General features: G+C 34.4%; 2 protein-coding genes across 2 annotated transcripts; one reads left to right on the top strand and one right to left on the bottom strand.

The window, feature by feature from the left end:
- Positions 1-681: 681 nt before the first annotated feature.
- LOC131607680 (uncharacterized) lies at positions 682-2,321 on the top strand. The gene has a single exon (XM_058879661.1). The coding sequence runs from the start codon at positions 874-876 to the stop codon at positions 2,062-2,064; it is 1,191 nt and encodes a 396-aa protein (XP_058735644.1). The 5' UTR covers positions 682-873; the 3' UTR covers positions 2,065-2,321.
- A 13,989-nt stretch (positions 2,322-16,310) lies between these two features.
- LOC131639522 (zeaxanthin epoxidase, chloroplastic-like) lies at positions 16,311-21,322 on the bottom strand. The gene is made up of 16 exons (XM_058910014.1): positions 20,575-21,322; positions 19,924-20,086; positions 19,728-19,802; positions 19,504-19,604; positions 19,270-19,385; positions 18,955-19,166; positions 18,585-18,676; positions 18,091-18,205; positions 17,879-17,982; positions 17,737-17,782; positions 17,553-17,617; positions 17,352-17,438; positions 17,168-17,222; positions 16,982-17,070; positions 16,805-16,889; positions 16,311-16,675 (listed from the first exon to the last, which is right to left on the bottom strand). Exons 1-16 carry the CDS (start codon positions 21,081-21,083, stop codon positions 16,595-16,597), a joined length of 1,995 nt encoding a protein of 664 aa, XP_058765997.1. The 5' UTR covers positions 21,084-21,322; the 3' UTR covers positions 16,311-16,594.
- Between the last annotated feature and the right edge of the window lie 662 nt (positions 21,323-21,984).

Raw genomic sequence — 21,984 nt, 5'->3', positions numbered from 1 at the left:
CTGCGTACGAAGATGAATTTACAAACACATACGACTTTCCAAAAATGTGCGACCCATCTAAGGGAGAAAAGAACATTCCCCTAAATCCAATCAAACATCCAATCCAAAACATCAAACAAGAAAAATACCTAAAAGAAAATATCTCGACCAAGAATTAAAATCAAATAATTATAATAAATTAGAGGTCTAGCTAACATTAGTACAATAACAATGTTGCATTATGATTGTGTATTTGTATGCTTAACCAAACTTTTAATAATCCCTACCAAACAAATGCATGATTACTTACGGGCCACATGCATGTCATACATTGCTAATAATCAAGAGACAAAAATTAACCCAACATCCATAAAATTAATGAAATTGATCAAAAAGTTCAATGAATTAATTAACAGATGCAAATACTCATTGCATCATATGATAAGTTAGCCTTTTTCCTTTGTTATAGCCTATAAAGTAGTTTACACTTTAAAGTAGATAGTACTAATAAACTTTCTAATAACGAATATCATAATTGAGTTTATGATTTTTGATTAAAAAAAGTGTCCCATTTTATACGGGACCCCTTCAAAAATTGAGCCGTTGTTCAAATTTTCATCTATCATCATCATCATCATAAAAATACATTAATATTTGTACTACTAGTAGTATCAAATTTGAAAGAGTGGGTTGACTAAACTAACAAGGGTAACATGGGAAACATACAAAACTCTTATTACAAAGATCCAAAACATGGCCTCCATTTTTAGCACACTACTATAAATAACAAACTTTCTCTGCAAAGTATCTTAACTTCTTCCATCGTAGAAAAAAACGCAACAAAGACACACTACTAGCTATTCAGTATTCACACATACAATACAATTTTTTTAAATGGTCGATGTGGACCGTAGAATGACCGGTCTGAACCCGGCCCGGGCTCACTTAGCCGGTCTAAAACGTCTCTCCGCCAGAGCCGCATCTATCGCCGCTACCACCACCGTACGTAACGGTCTTCTCTCGTTCTCACCTCTCGCCGATAAGATCATAACGAATCTCCGGGACTCAGGGATTCACGTTCAACAGGGTCTCTCCGACGCCGAGTTCGCACGGATTGAAGCTGAGTTCGGTTTTGTTTTCCCTCCAGACCTGAGAGCTGTTCTCACCGCCGGTTTACCCGTCGGAGCTGGATTCCCTGACTGGCGCGCTACCGGGACACGGTTCCATCTTAGAGGCTCCCTGGATCTTCCTATGGCGGCTATTTCATTTCAAATCGCGAGGAACACGATGTGGGCCCGGTGTTGGGGTCCGAAACCGTCGGAACCCGAAAAAGCTTTGCGGGTTGCAAGAAACGCTTTGAAGAAAGCGCCGTTGTTGATTCCTATCTTTAACCATTGCTACATTCCTTGTAACCCCTCTCTCGCCGGAAACCCTGTCTTTTACGTCGACGAGAATCGAATCTTCTGTTGCGGGATCGACTTATCGGATTTCTTCCAGCGCGAATCACCGAATCGGGGCTCCGAAGTTGTGATTCTCAAGAAACAGAGATCTGTTACAGAGAAGAGCGTTAGCGCAGTTTGTTCTGAAGTGAATTTGACGCGGAGGAGTCTCGACTCCGGAGGGAGGACACCGAGATGGGTAGAGTTCTGGAGTGACGCCGCGGTTGATCGACGGAGGAGAAGCTCGTCATCGCGTGCAGAGTCGTCACCGGAGCGGTTTTTCGATATTAGAAAGTCGGAGGTACCGAAATGGGTTGAGAGTTACGTTGAAGAGATCGGGTCGGTTTTGAGAAAAGGTGGGTGGAGCGAACCGGATATAACCGAAATGGTGGAAGCTTCGGGTTCGGGTTTTTTTGAAGGTGATATGGTTATGTTGGATAATCAAGCGGTGTTGGATGCTCTTTTGTTGAAAGTGGATCGGTTTTCGGATTCACTTCGGAAATCTGGGTGGAGCTCCGAAGAGGTTTCGGAGGCTTTAGGATTTGATTTTCGACCCGAGAAGAAGGAAAGGAAACCGGTTAAGAAACTGTCACCTGAATTGGTTCATAGCATCGAGAAACTGGTGGGATCGGTTTCCCGGTCATGAATGATACTAATTGAAAATTGAGTTGTTCTTATTTTGATGGTAATGCTAATATTAGTTTTATCTATATACTAGATTTTCTTTTTTTACTTAAAAGAAGCATGTTGAGGAAATTTAGGTTTGTACTTCCCTAGCCTCTTGGGTTAATACATTAGGAATTGGGAAAATGCATTATATTCTGCGTAATATTCATTATCATATTCTACTGAATAATTGTAACTTTATGATAAACAATAAAATGTTAATATGAATTCTCTAATTCTTTTTATGTGGGAGTATTTCTTGTTTTATTTAATTTGTCTTGCTATAACGATCTTTTGAATTTGAAATGAAACATGCACAGTATGTTTGGAGTTTGCAAACAAAGAGAATCAATAGGCTCAAAGGTTTTGGTGGAATATCTTTAAAGAGACAGAAAAAGAAAGATATATGTGTGTGGTCTACATGAATATGTTTGTGTTTGGCTTAGAAAGATGTTACATTTTACACGGGGTATCCGGAAAGAAGATGGGAAAAGGCGTAGCCACAACAAAATATTGTGATGTTTGGAAAGTAGCAAGGAAAGATAGGGACCACGTGATGTCTGTGGGTAGCTTAGCTGAACAATGATTCGTTAGATAAATTAGGAGCTCAGATCCTCTCCCGTGAAATGCAGAATAAAGTTGTGTACGAGGGTTGAAGAAACTTTTAAAAGTTTGCAGTAGTAGTTGATAATTTCTTCATTCCTTATCACCATAGTTTTCTCACACCAATGAAATTTAGTATCTATTGGACCGAGATATTGGACCCCCAACCTCTCTTTGATGAAATATGGGAGCGGTAGAGTCGCATAACTTCAAGCCTCCATCATTGGTTATTAGACAGATAGAGTGATCTACAGGAGCACATTGCTGTTGTAACACCCTAAAATCCTGACTCTTAATTTATAAAAGATAAACTGATAATTTTGCAAACATCGGTGTTACATATGCTCAACTTATATTCTCAACAACAACATAGTAAAAAATAGCAGCGAAATTCAAATATTTTACCCTTACTTTAATTGTCTCAATAAAATAAAGTACTTCATAAAGTGATATAACCCAGACTTGGATACAAAAAACAAATAACACATTTTCTTGTCCTAATGTTATAGATCAAAGCTTCAATGAGTAACAACAATCAATTCACAATCCAGTTGTGTGTGCAATGTGATCAACACCTCGACTCTAATGCATGTGGTATCAATCCTGGACATCAGAGTTATATTACTGATTTCATCAATGGTTCTTCCCCTTCGAACCCACTTGTCATTGATCTCCCTTCTGAATCAGTGACTCATCACTGAACCAAAGTCTATACATATATCACTGATATGATACACATGATGCATGACATACAACAACAACATGCGGGTGCATTAATACTCACCACTGGTTCCTCTTCGAACCGTAACAAGTATGATATACAATTATAATTCACCAATAAGAATTCATACAAGTATTCACTTAACTCTTAAAACATGTCAATGTTATTCACCAATTCGTCAAAATGCAACAAAACAGCAACCAATGGTCATTGCAATTGGAAACAACTCGAAAATTGAGTAGAAACAACCAACTATGCGTTGTCGCCCTCGCTTGGAGACCTATAGCTCATTGGGCTAGCTCTCTTTAAACGCACCCGTATCTTGCTAAGCGTGAGTAAAAAACCAAAATAAAACTCTCACTGAACGTATCGCTACGCGAGGCTTCATCCTTGCGGAGTAAGAACGCTTAGAGCAGCAGAACCAATAACGTGAATTCCAACATTGAAGCCCTATGAAAGTTTCGATTTCAACCCAACATCATCCAATTCGCTTCGAAATCATTATGCATATTTCATATCATGTTTATTACATAGATTATCCACTAATTAAACATCTAATTTATCAATTTGTCATAAATCTATAAATATATTCATCATACCAAACCTATGAATATGAACATCCAATTTCAGATTTACACATAAACATTATACCCAAATTTCAACAAGAATTAGAGCACGAATTCCACCTAGATCACTGCAAGAAATTAGGTCTTACACAACTTTCTTCAAAACACATAAAACATCAACAATGTAGAAACCTAATGGAAACAAAGAAGATGGCGAGGATCCCTCTCTATCCTTCATGCAATTTACATCCATAGATGAGTAATTCCCCAATTACCTCAACTTTCCAATATCAATCTAAGTTTTTGGGCTATGATGTTCTTCCCTTCCAAGAGCTCTCATAAGTTTCCTTGCCTCTTTCTCCCAATTTCACATGCTGACTACTTTATCTCCCTTCACATTTTCTATTTATTTGATCTAAAATTAATTTTAATAAATTTTACACTTTACCTTTCACTTTTTCTTATTTCATCTTTTCACTCTACTTTTCTCATTAATTCAACTTTCCCCAAACACTCCTAATTCCCCATTTTCTATAATTTTAATTAAACAAAAATCTAATAAATCTCAATAAACCCCACACTTAACAAATAATTCACATAAACATTTTATCACATAAATAAATAAATAAAAGTATTTAAAAGTCAATTAAAATAATTAATTCAAATTTTGAGTGTTACAACTATCTCTCACTTAAAGAATTTTTGCCCTCGAAAATTACTTGAGGGAAACAGTTCCAGATAAGACTTTCTCATCCGACTCTCCAGCTCCCACGTCATGCTCCCACCAGCAGGTGTAACAACCCAAATCTACCCAACGGTTTATAAAGGAAATCAGAGTGCAAAATCTCAAAATAACATGCTTGAGGCGTCACATTTATCAACTTAAAACATATACGCATACATGCTCATTAATAAAGATACATAACACATATCAATGGGGAGAATTCATAATCCAATGGTCATTCAAAACCAAATCAACTTTAAAATAATGCAGCGAAATTCATAAACTCATAAACTTCAAATAATAGCATCTTGATCCAACACGAAACTTATGTTGAAACATCTAAGACCAACAAAAGTGCTACTCCCACTTGCTTCTTTCCCACCTATAGCCTTATGTTGAAACTTATGCTTTCCCTTATCAGTTGGAGCCCTATTAGGTTTACCATAGTTCTGATTCCCGTTCTTCTTCTCACTAACATTTTATTAGTGAGCAGATCTGGCCCGACTATCCTCATCATAGATTATGTATTTGTTGACTAGCAAAGAGAACTGACCAATCTCCTGATGACCAATGAACTTCTTGATTTCAAGATGCAAGCCACTCTCGAACTTTATGCACTTAAAACCTTTAGCTCCTACCCCATTGTAGTGAGGGATAAACTTGGACAGTTCCTCAAACATATCCATATAATCAGCTACAATCATGCTCTCTTGCTTCAGCTTTAGGAACTCAATATCTTTCTTACTACAAACATCAGCCGATAAATACTTCCCCAAAAATGGTTTCTTGAAGTTCTCCAAGTGATCTCAGTACCTGCAACTTCCAACTTCTGACGGGCATTATCCCACTAATACTCAGCTTCCTATGACAACATATGTGTCCCAAACAACACTTTTTGCTTGTTAGTCAAAACCATAACTCAGAAGATCTTCTCAATCTCATGAATCCAACTCTGATCACCCTCAGGATTGTACCTTCCCTTGAATATAGGCGAGTTATTCCTCTGAATCTTTCCCAACCCACAAAATTCATCAATCGCTCCCCATTGATTCTACTGAGTCTGAAAGGCCTCGTTTGCTTACGCCATCACCTTAGCCATTGCTCCCAGAGCATCAAAAATGTCTTCATCATTTCTACCTATAGCCATTTCTTTATGCACAACCAATCAAAAAAATTTAACTAATCGTAAACATAAAAGTAAATAGCAGTTAATAAAAACAAATATCAATAGTGTTCACACACATGTCGCATACAAGGGCCCAAACTAGTTCACAACCTAGGATGAATGGACAAAGAAGACTCTAACATCAACTATGTAACACCCTAAAACCCCGACTCTTTATTCATATAAGATAAACTGATAATTTTATAAACATCGGTGTTACGTGTGCTCAACATACACCCCTAACAACAACATAATAAGAAATAACGGTAAAATTCAAAGATTAGTTATACTTTAATTGTCTCAATAAAATAAAGTACCTCATAAAGTGATATAACCCAAACTCGGATACGCAAAACAATTAACAAATATCCCCGTCCTAGTGTTACAAATCAAAGCTTCAACGAAACTAAATAACACAGAAATATTAAATAAATGAAGATGCCTTACGCCATCCTCTATCTCAATAACCAGATACTCCTCTACCTAATTATCTTTACTCCAAAAGAGTACAAAACTCCACAACAAAACAAACAAGGATGAGAATACGCTCAAAATATGTTAACGTTGTAAAAGTTAGCAAGGGTAGCAACATTCATGATAATCATCAATGTATGAATTATTCACAACAACAACAATCAATTCACAATGCAATTATGCATGCAATACGATCAACACCTCGACTCTAATGCATGTGGTACCATTCCTAGACATCAAAGTTATGTTACTGATTTCGTCCACTCACTAATGGTTTCCTTTTGAACCCCACTCGTCACTGATCCCCCCTTCTATATCAGCGACTCATCACTTCATTGAAGTCTATAGATATATCACCGACACACATGATGTATGACATACAACAACATATAACATACAAGTGCGATACTTACCACTGGTTTTTCTTCGAACCGTAACCATCACTCATTATAAGGCCACCATCTCAAACATAACAAGTATGATATACAATTATAATTCACCAATACGAATTCATACAAGTGTTCACATAAATCTTAAAACATGTCAATGTTATTCACCAATTTGTCAAAACGCAACAAAACAACAACCATTAGTCGATGGAATCAATAATAGTTCGAAAAATCGAGTCGAAACAACTAACTCTCGCTAAACACAACTATCACATGCTAAGTGCGAGTAAAAAACTAAAAAAATTCACACTAAACGTTTTGCTAGGCAAGGTTTCATCCTCGCTGAACGAGAACATTTATAACAGCAGAACCAAAAATGTGAATTCCACCATTGGAGCCATTTCAAAGCTCTGATTTGAACCCAACAACAACTATTTCGCATAGAAATCATCATACATATTTCATATCATATTCATTACATCGATTATCCACTGATTAAACATCTAAATCATCAATTTGTCACAAACTTATGAATATATTCATCATACAAAACCTATGAATATGAAAATCTAATTTTTCATCTATACATACACATTATACACAAATTTCAACAACAATTAGAGCATGAATTCCACCTAGATCACTGCAAACAAATAGATTTTGGTTTTTTCTTCACCCACCTCCTAACCTTCTTGCCCACCCCTGGTGAATTTACCACAATACCCCTTGTTTCGGAAGTTCATTTCCGAAACGGTACTTTTTTTTGGAAAAAAGGTGTTTTCGGAAATGAACTTCCGAAAACGTGTTTTTTTTAATATAAAATATTGATTTCGGAGATGCATCTCCGAAATAAAGTCACTTTTCAGAAAATGTGGTGTTTAGGAAGTTCATCTCCGAGCGCACCCCCCTTGGAGGAATTCGGAAATGCACTTCCGAAAATAGGTCTGGACAGAAGAAAATGAACAATTCGCTTTATTTAATCGGGTGAAAATTACAACGATAATATTACATAAAATTAAAGTTACATATTGTTAAACACGGGTAGGTGGGGATGAGAGAGTGGTGGGGAGAAAAAAAGGCTTCCAAATTTCAAAAGGTTTATTTATTATTTTAATAAAAATACGTACAACTGAAAGTAACAAATGACGGAGGAGGTGTAACCGGAGCCGAAACATATGACGGAGGAGGTGGATGTCCGGAGGAAGAAGACCCTGAGGTACGTCCACCGCGAGACAAAGGAGCCAATCAATGTAAGCTATAATTTATCATTATCATCAGGGGACGTATCTTGATTTTTAATCTTGATTTTTTAGAAATGACGTCCCCAGATGATAATCATAAACTATAGCTTACATTGATTGGCTACTTTGTCTCGTGGTGGACGTATCTCCAGTTCTACTTCCTCCAGACATCCACCTCATCTGTCATATGTTCCGACCCCGGTTACCACTTCCAAAAACTAACATGATAAATCCAATACAAATACACTGTGCGATACAATCCGAAATCAGAACAAAACAAAACAAAAACATGTTATTCTGCCCGACGAGCGTTACAAAATACACATCAAACAAAAAAAAAACACGTTATTCTTCCCGACGAGCGAACTCCTCCGAATGAAGATAATTATACCAATCCTCATCCCACTCAGTCTCAGAACCATCAGCGTTGATCACGACTCTCACGCCTGAAGACTGAGCTTGAGCATCCGGGCCCCGGGCCCCCTGGGAACGAGAAATAGAGCCGGTCGAAACCTTCTTCTTCTCCTTCACCTCCTTCACCTCCTTCACCTCCTTCACCTCCTTCACCTCTTTCACCTCTTTCTTTGAAGAATCCTTTCTTCCCTTAGCGCCCTCTCTAGAAGACATGTTCCTGTAAACAATTGAAATCGATTAATATGCGAGACAAAATAAAAAACAAAAAAATTTGAACTTCTGATATATTTCGGAAGTTCATTTCCGAAAACTGGGATGAAGGTGTTTTCGGAAATGAACTTCTGAAACACCCCTGCGATGCAATTTCCTGCAACTTCCATGGCAGACCCCTAAATCAACCTTCAAACCAAATCAAAATGCTTCTAAACAACCTAAATACTACTAACAACCTAGCCATATATCATTTATGCAATTAAAACCCTAAATAACATGCATTTGAATAATAGATCTAAAAATTTCAAAACTTACAAAGTGTTAGGATTGAGGGCTTTTGAATGTTGTTTAGCAGTGTGATTGAAGCCTTGATGCAGCTTTGGAATTCTGTTTGCACAAATTTTCGCCTCTGCCACTTTTTGTTTTGATTTAGGGTAAATGATTGGGGGAGGGGGAGTGTTTTGATAAATCTGCAGAAATCGCAGTATTTCGGAAGTGAACTTCCGAAATAATTGTTTCGGAAATGAACTTCCGAAGTAAGTCAATTTTTTTAAAAAACACGCTTTCGGAAATGAACTTCCGAAGCAGGGGTAGTTTTGGTTTTTCGCAGGAGGTGACCACCCATAGGGAGGTGGGTAAAGAAATTTTCTAGATTTTTACATAACTTTCTTCAAAACACATAAAACATCAACAATGGAGAAACTTGATGGAAACAAAGAAGAGGGCGGGGATACCTATATACCCATGCAATTTCATAGATGAATAATTTCCCCCTTATCTCCATTTTCCAACAGCAATCCAAACTTTTTGGCTATGGTATATATTCTTCCCTTCCAAGAACTCCCATATGGTTCCTTGTCTCTTTCTCTCAATTTCACGTTCTAGCTACTTTAACTCCCTTCACCTTTTCTATTTATTTAACCTAATATTAATTTAAAAAATTCTACTCCTTACCTTTCACTTAATAAATTCAATAAACTTCACAATTAACAAATAATTCGCACAAACATTTTATCACCAAAATAAATAAATAAAATAATTTAAAATTCAATTAAAATAATTAATTTAAAATTTGGGATGTTACTGCCACCATCAATATTTAAACGATGAAAATTGACGCTAGTGATTCTTTAAAATGCAAGCTTATGTCCAACACTTTCAACCTTTGAACATTTTATTAAACAAATTTTTTAATAAAAATATTCTAATAATATAAATAAACAAAGTATTTAATAAAATATTCTAACGGCGAAACGTTTGAGTCCTGAGAATGTGCTCCTTTCAAGGTCTCAAATTCAAAACCTGCTAGATACAAATTACTTATTAAAAAAATAAAATATTCTAGCAATATAAATATAAACATGAGTAACAATTGAATAAACCAATTCAATTCAAACTTATAAACCCTCTATATCAAACTACAAACCTCTAATTTGGGGGGAGTACATGATCTTTGCACATGTGCTCATGTGATGAAGCGTGCTCATACGATGCATGTGATTTTTTTATACAATACATTCAAATTTCAAATTTTGCTTGTCTATTTATTGCAGATAACACACAATTCATTGGTTTTCAATAATTTAAATTTAAAGAGTGCTCAGTGCTGTTAACGGATGCTCTAGAATATATGATTAGAACTATAAAGAAATAGAAGAAAGTGAATGAACCGCCAACAGATAATATATAGATGACAATAAATGATATGAAATCCAACCGTGAATCTTGGCCAATAATGTTGATGTGCGTTCCTCATCCTTTCTCATCTGTATCCTGTACAGTATTTATTTAATAGCAATCATAAAGAACTTACTATTTCACTACTTTAATATTTATAAAAAAAAAGTAAAAGATTTTTTATGATAACATATATCGTCGTATTCAATTTATTTAATATTTTATAAACTATAAATGTTTTTTATTCAATTATAACAATAAAAAATTTATGATAATCAATTGGTTGATATTTAATTGAAACTTCTCATGATTTATATCAAATGTTTTTGATATTTTAAACCATACAAATTTTAATTAATTTTTTTAAAATAAATTTTTATGTGACCTTTTAGTTGAAAATACATATAGTACAATCATTCAACAATTTCATTCAAACTCTTGAAGTTTTTTCAAATTGCTAGATATTATATTATTTTTATTCTTTCTGTTCAATTTATTTTTTTAATAACAAGCATGTTATTAGGTTTATTTGTAATTATCATCGAACTTAATAGGAACTGCGCTATCAGTCTGCTAGAGATAAGGTCCCAATATACTCTCTGAATATAGTGGAGTATATGATTGTTTATTGGTTGTAAATCAAATCATATGGATTCTTGACGAATTCTTTACATATATGTCCTTCCTAGTTATATCTTTTGATTGGTCATTATTGGCATGATCGGATAACACATTTCTCATAATGGGTGGGGACATGTAAGATACTTGTGATTGGACAATTTTTTCCTTCTGGCGTATATTTTCTGTTTGGATAGGGCGACCACTCTTACTTCTTTTATTTGTTCGGGTTAGACATATGAGTCCTATGGAGTCGTGTTTCAAATCCACTTGTAGGTAATATTGGTCTCATGTGCCTTCTCTTCTTCCATGCCTAATATTTTAGGCTTGCGCAATATAGGCGTTTGACTATTGGTCTAAGACCCATGCTTATGCAACAATCGCGAGTTTGAAACTCTGGCTCTCTTATGCTTGTCTCAATCCACATCTCTCAAGTACAAGGCCTAGGTGGGACGAAGTGTTTAAAAATATTATCTTAGTCCATCATCCCTATAAATACAAGGCCCAATAAGGTCATAATGTTTGAGAATATTAGATCAGTCCACCATACCCCAAAAATAAGTTTTGATAGGATGAAATATTAGAGCATATTACCCAATCGACTAGCCCCCTAAACATGAGTTTTGGTAGGGACTAAGCATGACAACATAATCTATACTCATGGGTACTAGAATCGGCCCAACACATATTGAGACCTAAGGAGAATTTAAAAATAAAGTTTTTTTTTAATTAATGATTATATTTTTAATTAAATTTTGCTTTATAAATGTTTAAAATGCAAAATATTTATTAAATTATTTTAATCAATTTAGTTTAACATATATTTTTTAAAATAATAATAAAATTAATTCATTTAATTTTTGTTGTGACATTTTGTATATTTAAATAAAATTTAATTAACTTTAACTTTTTTAAATTTTATTTATTTATTTACGTCATAAAAATAATTGACACTATTATACTATTTTATATTTGTTATATTATTGTTATATAAATAATATAGATTAAAAAAGTCATATCTCTTTATTTATTTAAATATAATAATTAATATATTATTTTTTTTATAAAATTTATAATAGTATATTATTAAGGATGAATAAATAATATTACCAAAAATAACTTTATAAAGTAGGGGCAAAACAAGAGTGCTAATTGAATGGTGCTCGTTTATTTGAGAATTAAGTAAAATAGTAATTGAATAAAAGACTTACTAAAAATTACATACATAATATCAATCGTTAGTTGGTCCAAATGGTAGAGAGGACCACAGTTTGATCCCCTGTAACTACGAGTCGAATGAGGCTGGAACCACTTAATGTCATAACTGACTTTCGAATTAAATTAGCGGTCCAGTGGACCGGATACTAGTGGTGAAAATAAAAAAAGTCACATATAATCATTTATTGCTATTGATTTGGAAAGGAACGTAGAGATAAAGGTGATCATTAACACTATACTACTGATTGGTATAGAAAAGTTTGAGACCCTAGGCAAAAGCATTAACACTACACTACTGATTTTAGTAAAAAAAAGTTTGAGGCCCTAGGAAATTGTCTAGTTGGCCTACCCCCTAGGCCAGGGCTGATGGATACCCATCCAAACTTGTCCAGATTTAGACGGAGAAAATCCGTTTTGACTTGATTCGGGTTCGAAGTTTGACTTTTCCCCAATTTCTAAAGATGGGGACGAGACGGGTAATGAGTTCACTTGTATCCACCTAAACTCGCCTAGTTTATATCAATTTTTACTTTATTATTTAGTTTTGATAATTTAAAATATTAGTTGCATGATTAACGCATTGATATTTTTCTTTGTAGTTTATTATTTATAATGTAGGGTTAAATATACGTTACCCCCTGCCATATAGGCGAGATTCGGTTTACCCCCTTTAAAATTTTTATTTTGGATTACCTCCTGAAATGTGAAAATGCTATGTCTTTTGCCCCCTATGGGCACAAATTACACCCCTGTAAAATACTTTTTTTTATTTACCCCCTAGTTTTTACACGTTTAGGGGAGTACTCAAAAATTACAGGGGGTAATCCAAAAAAAAAAGAATTTAAAGGAGGGTAAACTGAATCTCGCCCATATGACAGGGGAACAACGTATATTTAACCCTCCTAAAATGTATATTTGAATTTTTTTTAAGGTTGTTTTAGTTTATGATTTGTAATGTATGTTAATGTTTATTAAGGGTCGAAAAAATTTATGGGTTCGAGAAGGATTCATAGTTTGAAGAAAAAAAGTATTTATATTATTAATATTATTTTTATTTTAAAGATGGGACGAGGCAGGGATACCCTACCTATTTGAGATGAGTTTGAGATTCAATTATTCATATCCATTGAAGATCAGGGTAGGAAACGAGGATTTATAAATTATAAGGGAGTAAGGTTTGTGGACATCGAGGGTAAAAAAGTCCCCACACGCCTAGCAGGAACGAGTGTAAAATATCAAGAAGGGTTTGGTGCTTCTTGGGAGTATGTTCATCTTCTCCATCATGATGTCGACTTGTTTAAGGTTAATTATCTTAAGTTTGTAGAGGATGGAAAGTTGGGTGCTCATGCAGTTTCAATTATTAATTTTTCCTCATCTTTCCTAGAGAAGGAGCTAAATCTCCGTTTTTCTGTAATATTGCTACGTAGTGATTAGGGATGGGAATAGGAAAGGCCGGCCTACAAGGCCTATAGCCTAGCCTGCATAAGGCCAGACCTATTTAATAAAGAGGCCGGACTTAGGCTTTTTTAAAAGCCTATTTTATTAATTAGGCCAGACTTAGGCTATAAAAAAAGCCTATGAAGTCTTATAGGTCGACCTATATTTTCATATATATTAGAGATATGCTAAATAGGTTGGCTCATGTATGCATATATATTAGAAAAAAGGTTAAATAGGCTAGCCTATGTATGCGTATATATTAGAACAAAAGCTAAATAAGTCGGCTTATATATGCATATATAGGCCGACCTATAAGGCTTCTTAAGTAATATGAATTAATTGAAAATTTTAATGAGATACAGACTTAGGCCTTTTAAATTTATCGTTGGTCAGACTCAGACCTTCTAAAACCTAGTCTAACCTAATCTATTTCCACCCCTAATATTGATGAAGCTTTTGTGCTCTGTCGTGTTTTACGATCGGAGGCCAGTTCTGACATCAAGTAGTTCCAGCCCTCTCCCGATCGCAGTTGCGGGGGATCGAACCGTGATTCTTCCTACCAAGTTTAGCACCAATAATCACTAAATCAACTAACGATTGGTTATTTATTAGTATTTTCAAATGTGCTAGTTTTACATTTATTTATTTATTTATTTTAAGAGAGGGGTGATATGTGCATTTTTTTTACTACTGACCATCACTTCGTATCATTTGTTGTTCATCTAGTGTTGATTCATATGTATTTCTTTTTTATTTTATGGTTATATATAAAAATTTCTTTTCACTTATACTTTTCTTTTCTATAATTTTCTTGCATGATATCTATTGTTGGGTGTTGGAAGAAACTTGTGATTCCTCATTGGCGAGACATGTTGATCTTATCATCACTCTATGTAGTTTCTAGAATAATATTTAGATCAACGTTGGACTCATATGATCATGGTCTTTAGGATGCATATATCTGACCAAAAATTAGGCTTATGGGTTAACTTTTTATCACTAGGCATTATGGCACCATATCTTTTTGAAACACATTGGATTGTCTCTCCAACAGTTATTCCAGAAGGACACTTTTTTTGTGATGCTTTTGTTTCTCGAGTTGTCAAGGGTGTTTTTGATTTTCCAGTTGGTAGTTTTCAAGAGGTATATTTTTACTTTAGTAGGTATGATGGTATGGAGGTTATCTTACATCTTCTACCTTGGAAGCTCCGTATTTATATGGATTTTTTAGGAGAGGATCCTCTCCATTTCTTAAAGAAATGGCAAACACCATTACTAAAATTTTGGGATATAATACATTTATATTATTGAAAAGTGTGACATATTTTATATATTTTGATTTTTATATAATAAAATCATTAGTAATGGCACTCTCCATTTCTTTGAAGAAATGGAGAGGATCTCAACTCGATTTTTCAACCCCCTTTGTGTTGTTTTAAGGCTTGAAAGAATTTTCTTATTTTTTCGCTAGGGGTTTTTTACCAAAATGGAATTTGGAGATCTTTTTCTTTTAAATTTTGGGTTTTTGTTACTATGAATGTTTGTGTTTTTTTAGTAAAGGTGTTAAAGAATATGTATATTTTACTCTTACTTATTTTCCTTTGTTATATGATATTTTCCCTTTATTATTTGTCATGTTTGAGCAAATATCATTATGGAAAGAGTTTATCGATATTAGTCCCTTTTTAAGGAAGAGTTTTGCGTGATCATGCTCCTTTTTAGAATAGACTAACGTGAAGACAATTAAAGTCGATCCCACTATAGAGAGACTTTATATGATAAGACTTATCCTATCATCTGTTTGATCAAAGTCAGTTATATATAAGACTTATCCTTTCATGTGTTTGATCAAAGTCATTTATATATCTAGTTCTGATCCTCAGGTCAGTACAAAATCATTATATAAAATTTTAATTTGTTTATTTTATACTATTCGATCAAGATCTAACGGCCAAAAACATCATGAGTGCGTGATTGCGTGGAAATTCTGACTGCAGTGGATCCATTTTGGAATTTCTCGGAGCAATGATTGTTCGTGGCAACGTGTTTTTAGAGTCCAAAGTTGTACTTTCTTCTTGGTGCAGTGGAAGATCGGGGTATGTGCCTTTTTTATCTTCGATGCAGAAAGAAAATCGAATATCTCTCATTTACATGTCTTTGGATGTAAGTGTTTTGTCTTTAATAACGAGAAAATTAATTGAGAATTTGACGCTAAAGCTTATGAAGACATGCAAAAAGAAAGTTAATGGAAGATTAAAAATGTAGTAATGATAAACACTCTTTTATCATTTTATACAAAATAATTTTTTTTGAAAAAATGTCAAATATTTTCCTATATTTTTTTTTAAAATATTTTCGAAAGCCTACCTTTCTCATCCCCTCCAAACTCGCATATGATAACCTTTTACTCTATGATAGGCGCCCCATAGGCTTCTTCCTGGGCCCATCCGACCCTTTGGTTTGGCCGATTCATCCATTAACTTTGTGTGGAGGATTTGATTCAACACTTGATTCCTCAAAATGTTTATTCTTGTTGTTGGGAAATCATACAACCTCATGTTGCCCAACAAGTAGTTTTCTTTCTAGCTTGGTTCGTGCTTCCCTTGTCCTTATCTACTCCTTCGTGATTTGTTCTGCATTGGGCTCTTTCTTTAGCATCTCTAAATTATAGTCCGAATGAAAAGAAAAAAAAAAAACTTATTTGAAGAGGTTTATATATAAATCATTTCTATAGCAAAACATAAAGTGAGAAAGAAACTGGAGTAAATTGAATTTGCTCTTTTTACATTGCTAAAATATACATTTCCATTTTGTAGAACACAAAAGTCTGAGAAATTCTTAGCTACATACACTGTCTTCCATGGTCACTCCATTCAACATGTGCAAGTTTATGAGTCATATTATAATTGAATGGAGTGCTTGTAGGAGACAATTCCTACCCAATATTGTCACCAAAATAAATGGCAACTTTGTACAATACCCTATAGCTACAAATTTGTCCTGTGTAACTTTTCTGTAACTTCAATATTCTGTTTCAACACAATCAATCATGCTTCTTGCAAAACTGGTGTCTCTTCATTCGTAGAGATGCTTGGAGCCGAACTTTTCACCTTAACTCGAAATGAAACCTGCAAATAATTCGGATACTACGTGTTAGTGTTAGTTTTAGTGTCGTGTATGTGTTTGTGCTTTGTAGTATATGTCTAATGTGAAAAGTGCTTCTACTTTTAAGAACTTCTAAAGGGATCGTTTGTTACCTTATCAGAACCGAATACAAGTACATCGAATGCGCGGACACGAGCAGGGTAATTTGGAGGTACCCGGTATCGCTTTCCTTCAATGCTGAAACATAATGATAAATGATATTTAAATGCATTTTTCAAGAATTAATACTATACAAGTAAAATACAGTAGCTTGCATTTATTTAACTTACTCGACGATCCACGTGCCATGTTCACTCCGCATATCAGTTACGAAGAAGGCACCGTCCTTATAGTAAATTCGAGCATGCGTTGGAGAAACCTTAAAAGAGAAAGATTATTCATCATGTTGAATGATGTCAAAAAAAAATATTATGCATGGAACTGAGTTTAATTGAGGTGAAGATAAAATGTTCTACCTCGGGTGAAGAAACTGTAATTGAACTACCTGCAGAATCTTCTTGCACTGCACTCCTGCAATTTCATAATATATCGGAAAATGAGATGAAACTGAAAATCAGATATGTTACGAAAAATTGAGAATGGAACAACGCACGCTATATCGTATGAGATCTATTGTCATTGCGATGTAAGTACGCATACCCAATTATGAAGGGTTTCATTTCATTTTGCGTTAATCGTATTGGTTTTGAAAGACTTGTGTCATCTCCACATGGTAATAAAAACCACCTGCAATTCAACCAAGAAGTATAAACATATATATTAGATTATTAGGTGGTTATCTATGTTATGGTTAAAAATATTCAAAGGACTATATGCGAACATATTTGGTCCGAGACATACTCTCCGTTAATAGCACGCTCAAGTGCATCATCATCTTCAAACCAATTGCGCAGTTGTCCGTTTGCCTGCAAAATAATACATAAATGCCTATTAGCATTCGGATCACAACAAATCTAATAGATATCGCCAGATACAATATCTCTCGGTAACAAAGTATTAAAGTAGCTATGTATGTGCGACATACTTTGTCGGAGAGCCTGCAACTTATCGGTCTACCTTCAAGTTTTGAACTGCAAAAGTAGCATTTATTGTCTATAGGCTTAGAATTCTCGCACGAATAACCGAGAAAGTTATAGAGCAAAGCAAAGTAGGCTCTCATCATTTACCTATTTCCACCTAAGATCCAATTCAACATAGATGGCATCAAAATATCAACGAAAAACCTCCCTCCAACTCTTCCAGGATGAGGAATACGAAAGTTGGTCAAAAACTGTAGAGATAAAAGAAATGATGACTAAGCGCAAGGCATATAATATTTAAGATTGAATTTCCTTATATCCTTCATCCTCTAATATATTTGTAAAATTTAAGTTCCTACCTCCAAAGGACCAAGACCAACACCTAGATATGCCTTGTAGGTGGAAGCCATCAGAGCTGCCATTCTAGCCATTCCATGAATAACCGCAACTCGAATTTTTCTTTCACTTTCATATCTGGAAGCATTCATGGGATCGGAAAAAAACATATGTATCTTCAGTCACCTCACGAAAGAGAATATCAGGTTAAACTATTTGAAAATGGTGACAGATTAACTATTGCATCATGGCTGACATGGCTGACGGAAAATATGAAGCACTGACACATACATGGACATATAATATGACACTGACACATCAACACCAGTAATAGTTTGAAAAACTAGAAACAATTGAATGTGATCGCATGTATTATGTGTCATATCAGACACTGGACACATCTCAAATCCGAAGTGTCGGTGCTACGTAGGTTGTGAAAGCATCTCTCGATTCATATCAAGTCAATAAAACAATTTTTTTAGTGTCTTGCATATTTGAAAAATAAATGGTAAATTACCTCCTCAGGGATGAGTCAACTTCAATTGGGCTCCCTGATTTAATACTTTTTTCCCATGCACTGTCCAATTCCCATGCAAGTTGATAACTGTCCTGTAAAAATGATTAAATAAGCTTTAGTTAGAAAGGAATTTTTTCCTCTCACTGTTTGAGTGTTTGGCTGAGTACTAGTCCCCTCCAAGTTCTCGCATAAAAGCCAAGAGAAAAAAACTGAAATACCGAAATCCATAGAACCGTGAACAACTTGATATGTACATTAGGTCTGAAAATGTAGGATATTGCAGAAACTAATCAACGAAGTGTAAAAAAAAACATATTAAAAGGAGACCGAATGAAGAGACGAGAGAACAGATAAGAGAAATATTATATACCTCAATGGCCATGCATCCTCCTTGCCCCATATTTGGCTGCATGGCATGGACAGAATCACCAAGCAAAGTTACACGACCCTTTCCCCATTTAAATGTCGGTATCTTGTCGTATATGTCTCGCCGCAGAATAGCTTCTTCGTCTGTGGCAACTATGAGATCTACCGCATTATCACACCAGCCCTTAAATATCTTGAGCAACCTTTCTTTTTTTCCTGCAATGCAAAAACAATTAAGAGATTAATGCGATGGTTTAACTTTTTCACAGACGAAGAAGCAAAAGGGCGATTCTTCTAACAAATACACTAAAATGCATACTATTTGGTTCATCGACACCACCGGGTGCTTCTTTGTGAAACGCATACCATTGCATCTTTCCGGCTCCAACATCTGAAGATACAAAGTATTGTTTGTGTCCCAAGAATACTCGGTACCTTCTCAAAGAAAAATTTACATAAGCTTTTAAATCTGATATTAATCATATTAAAAAATAAATAAATAAAAGTCAAAGAAAACTGATAAATACGGATACAAAACTAAAGGCCAACATACCCAACAGAATCAATGTCAGCAGGCACAAAATCTGCAATACCGGTATAACAAGTATAGCCGGAGTAAACAGCTTCCGTTTGTCCAAATAACTGTGTCCTTACCTATTCACAGAAGAACAAGTCAAACAAACATAAGTGTTATGCTATGTAATGTTGCATTTACTTTAATATCGGAAAACTATCGGTAAAGGAATAGGATCAGGGTCAAAGAAAATTTAACAATACCTTGGACCATATACCGTCGGCTCCAACCAATAGATCTCCTTCATATTTTTGACCATTCTCAAGCTCTACTGTTACCTGAAATCCGCAAGCTTGATTAGAAAAGTGTAAATCTCAAACCCAATGATGTGTAATCTCATTAGTGTGCCAATGAATATTCAAGAAGAATCGAATAATAAAGCGTTTTTTCTCTAGTTACCTTGTTTCCATCATCTACAAAACTAACAACATTACTAGCATTCATAACAATATCTTCTCCAACTGCACGAGCAAGGATCCCTTGCAAAACCATTCGACTAATAACTCGTGTGACTGGAAGCCCGCGTTCCACTGCAGGAGTGAATGTATCAAACTTAACGTACCTGATAACATATTAGATATCAATTCACGGCACAAAGCATTAACATCAGTTTGACTTTATTTTATTTTTAGTTTGTAAAGTAGCTTATAGATAAGCACTTATATAATAAGCACTTATGATATAAGTGCTTAATTAAGTTGTTTAACCAAACATGACCTAAACCTATAAAACTCCTCTAACATTGAATGCTCCACCAACTCAAGATTTTAGACAAGTGAAGAAAAAACTCTATATAAACACAATCATTAGAAACATCTAGATGTTTGCACTTGAGGCTTATTTATACAACCAATTAAGCCAAACAACCTAACTACTTTATGGTAAGCTGAAATAAGAAAATCCAGAAATAGAAAATAATCCAAAAAATACCAAATAACAATAAATAATCCAAACTAAAAACCAATTATAGAATCAAAACCAATTCTACTCAACAACATTCAAACATGTCAAAATCAATTATACTAATCAGAAATCAATTTTGCAACATACCAAGAACCAGAAACCCCATCAACAAGGCCATTGATTCTATCACCAGTAATACAACCAACTCTCATAACCTCATCAGCAACATCAGAATCAATAGCTTCCAAAGCAGCCAAAGCATTACTCTGTATCTGAATCGGACCTCTATATTGCCCCTCTCCTCTCACAGCACTCAAATCCTTCTCAAACACCACCACTTCAAACCCTTTCCTCTTTGCAGCCAAAGCAAAAACCAATCCACCAATTCCACCACCAGCCACAAGTACCCTCAGATTCTTCTTCTCACCTTGTGTTGAAGAGGAAGGTGGCGCAGTAGATTCAGCCACTGCAGCTTTCACTTTCACATGCATCAGAAAAACATTCTTCCTCTGTTTTCTTGTTCTGGTTCTTCCATAGGTATGAAAAGATGAAGAATTTTCGAGTGGGAAGTCTTTGTTAACGGGAATTGAGAAATGGGTTCTTGAGAAAGATGCTGTTGAGGGATTCAGAGAGTTGTAACATAAGGTAGAAGCCATGGTTGAGTTGAACAGACACAAAGGTTATTAGGAACCAATTCAACAAAAACACAAGTTCAAGTTTCTAAATATGTTTTTTTTTTGTTGTGTCTGATCAAATACTCAAAACACAAAGAGTGATTTGAATTAATTAAACGGTTGATGAAGAATTTATCAAATGAACAAGAAGAAAGAAGAAGATAAAAAAGAGTGTGAAAAATAGAAGAAACTTGAAATATTATTGTAAAATAAATAAAATGGAAAAATATTATTAGAGGTTGAGATTTTGACAAGAGATGATACTAATAATAAAAAAAGGAATAAAAAGGATAATGGAATTGGTGTGGTTAGAAGTTGCAAGCCACAAATATCAGCACCAAGATGTCCCAATCAATCTCCTATGTAAGTCTCTTGATTTTGTACTCTAATTTCAAAACTTATTATCAATATTTATTTTTAAAAAAATAATAATAATTGTAAAGTATGAATCAGTGAATTTTTTTTCATAATTACCATGATATTAATTGGAGAAAATATTTTCATTAATAAATTATTAAGTTTTGATATCTTCATAATTGTCATGATAATAAAGTATATTATTTTGAGAGTGATAAAAATATTATTAATTAGATGATATAATAATAATAATTATTATTATTAAAGAAAAATTGGAATGTAATAGATGACAAACAAATATGATAATTCAACTATGTTGACTCTAATGTTGCATCTATCACTCAATACTCTAAAAATATTATTAAAAATAAAAATTAAATGAAATTACAATACTCTTGAAAGGACTAAATCAAAATCTAATACAGTGACAATTTAAAACAAAAATAAATAGGGTTAATACTACTTTACCCCCTGCCATATAAGCGAGATTCGGTTTACCCCCCTCTAAAAAAAAACTTATTGGACA

The sequence above is a fragment of the Vicia villosa genome, linkage group LG1 (genome assembly GCF_029867415.1).
Source record: "Vicia villosa cultivar HV-30 ecotype Madison, WI linkage group LG1, Vvil1.0, whole genome shotgun sequence".
NCBI lineage: Eukaryota > Viridiplantae > Streptophyta > Magnoliopsida > Fabales > Fabaceae > Vicia > Vicia villosa.
The sequence above is the reverse complement of the archived record's forward strand: the minus strand, read 5'-3'. Positions and strand labels throughout refer to the sequence as shown.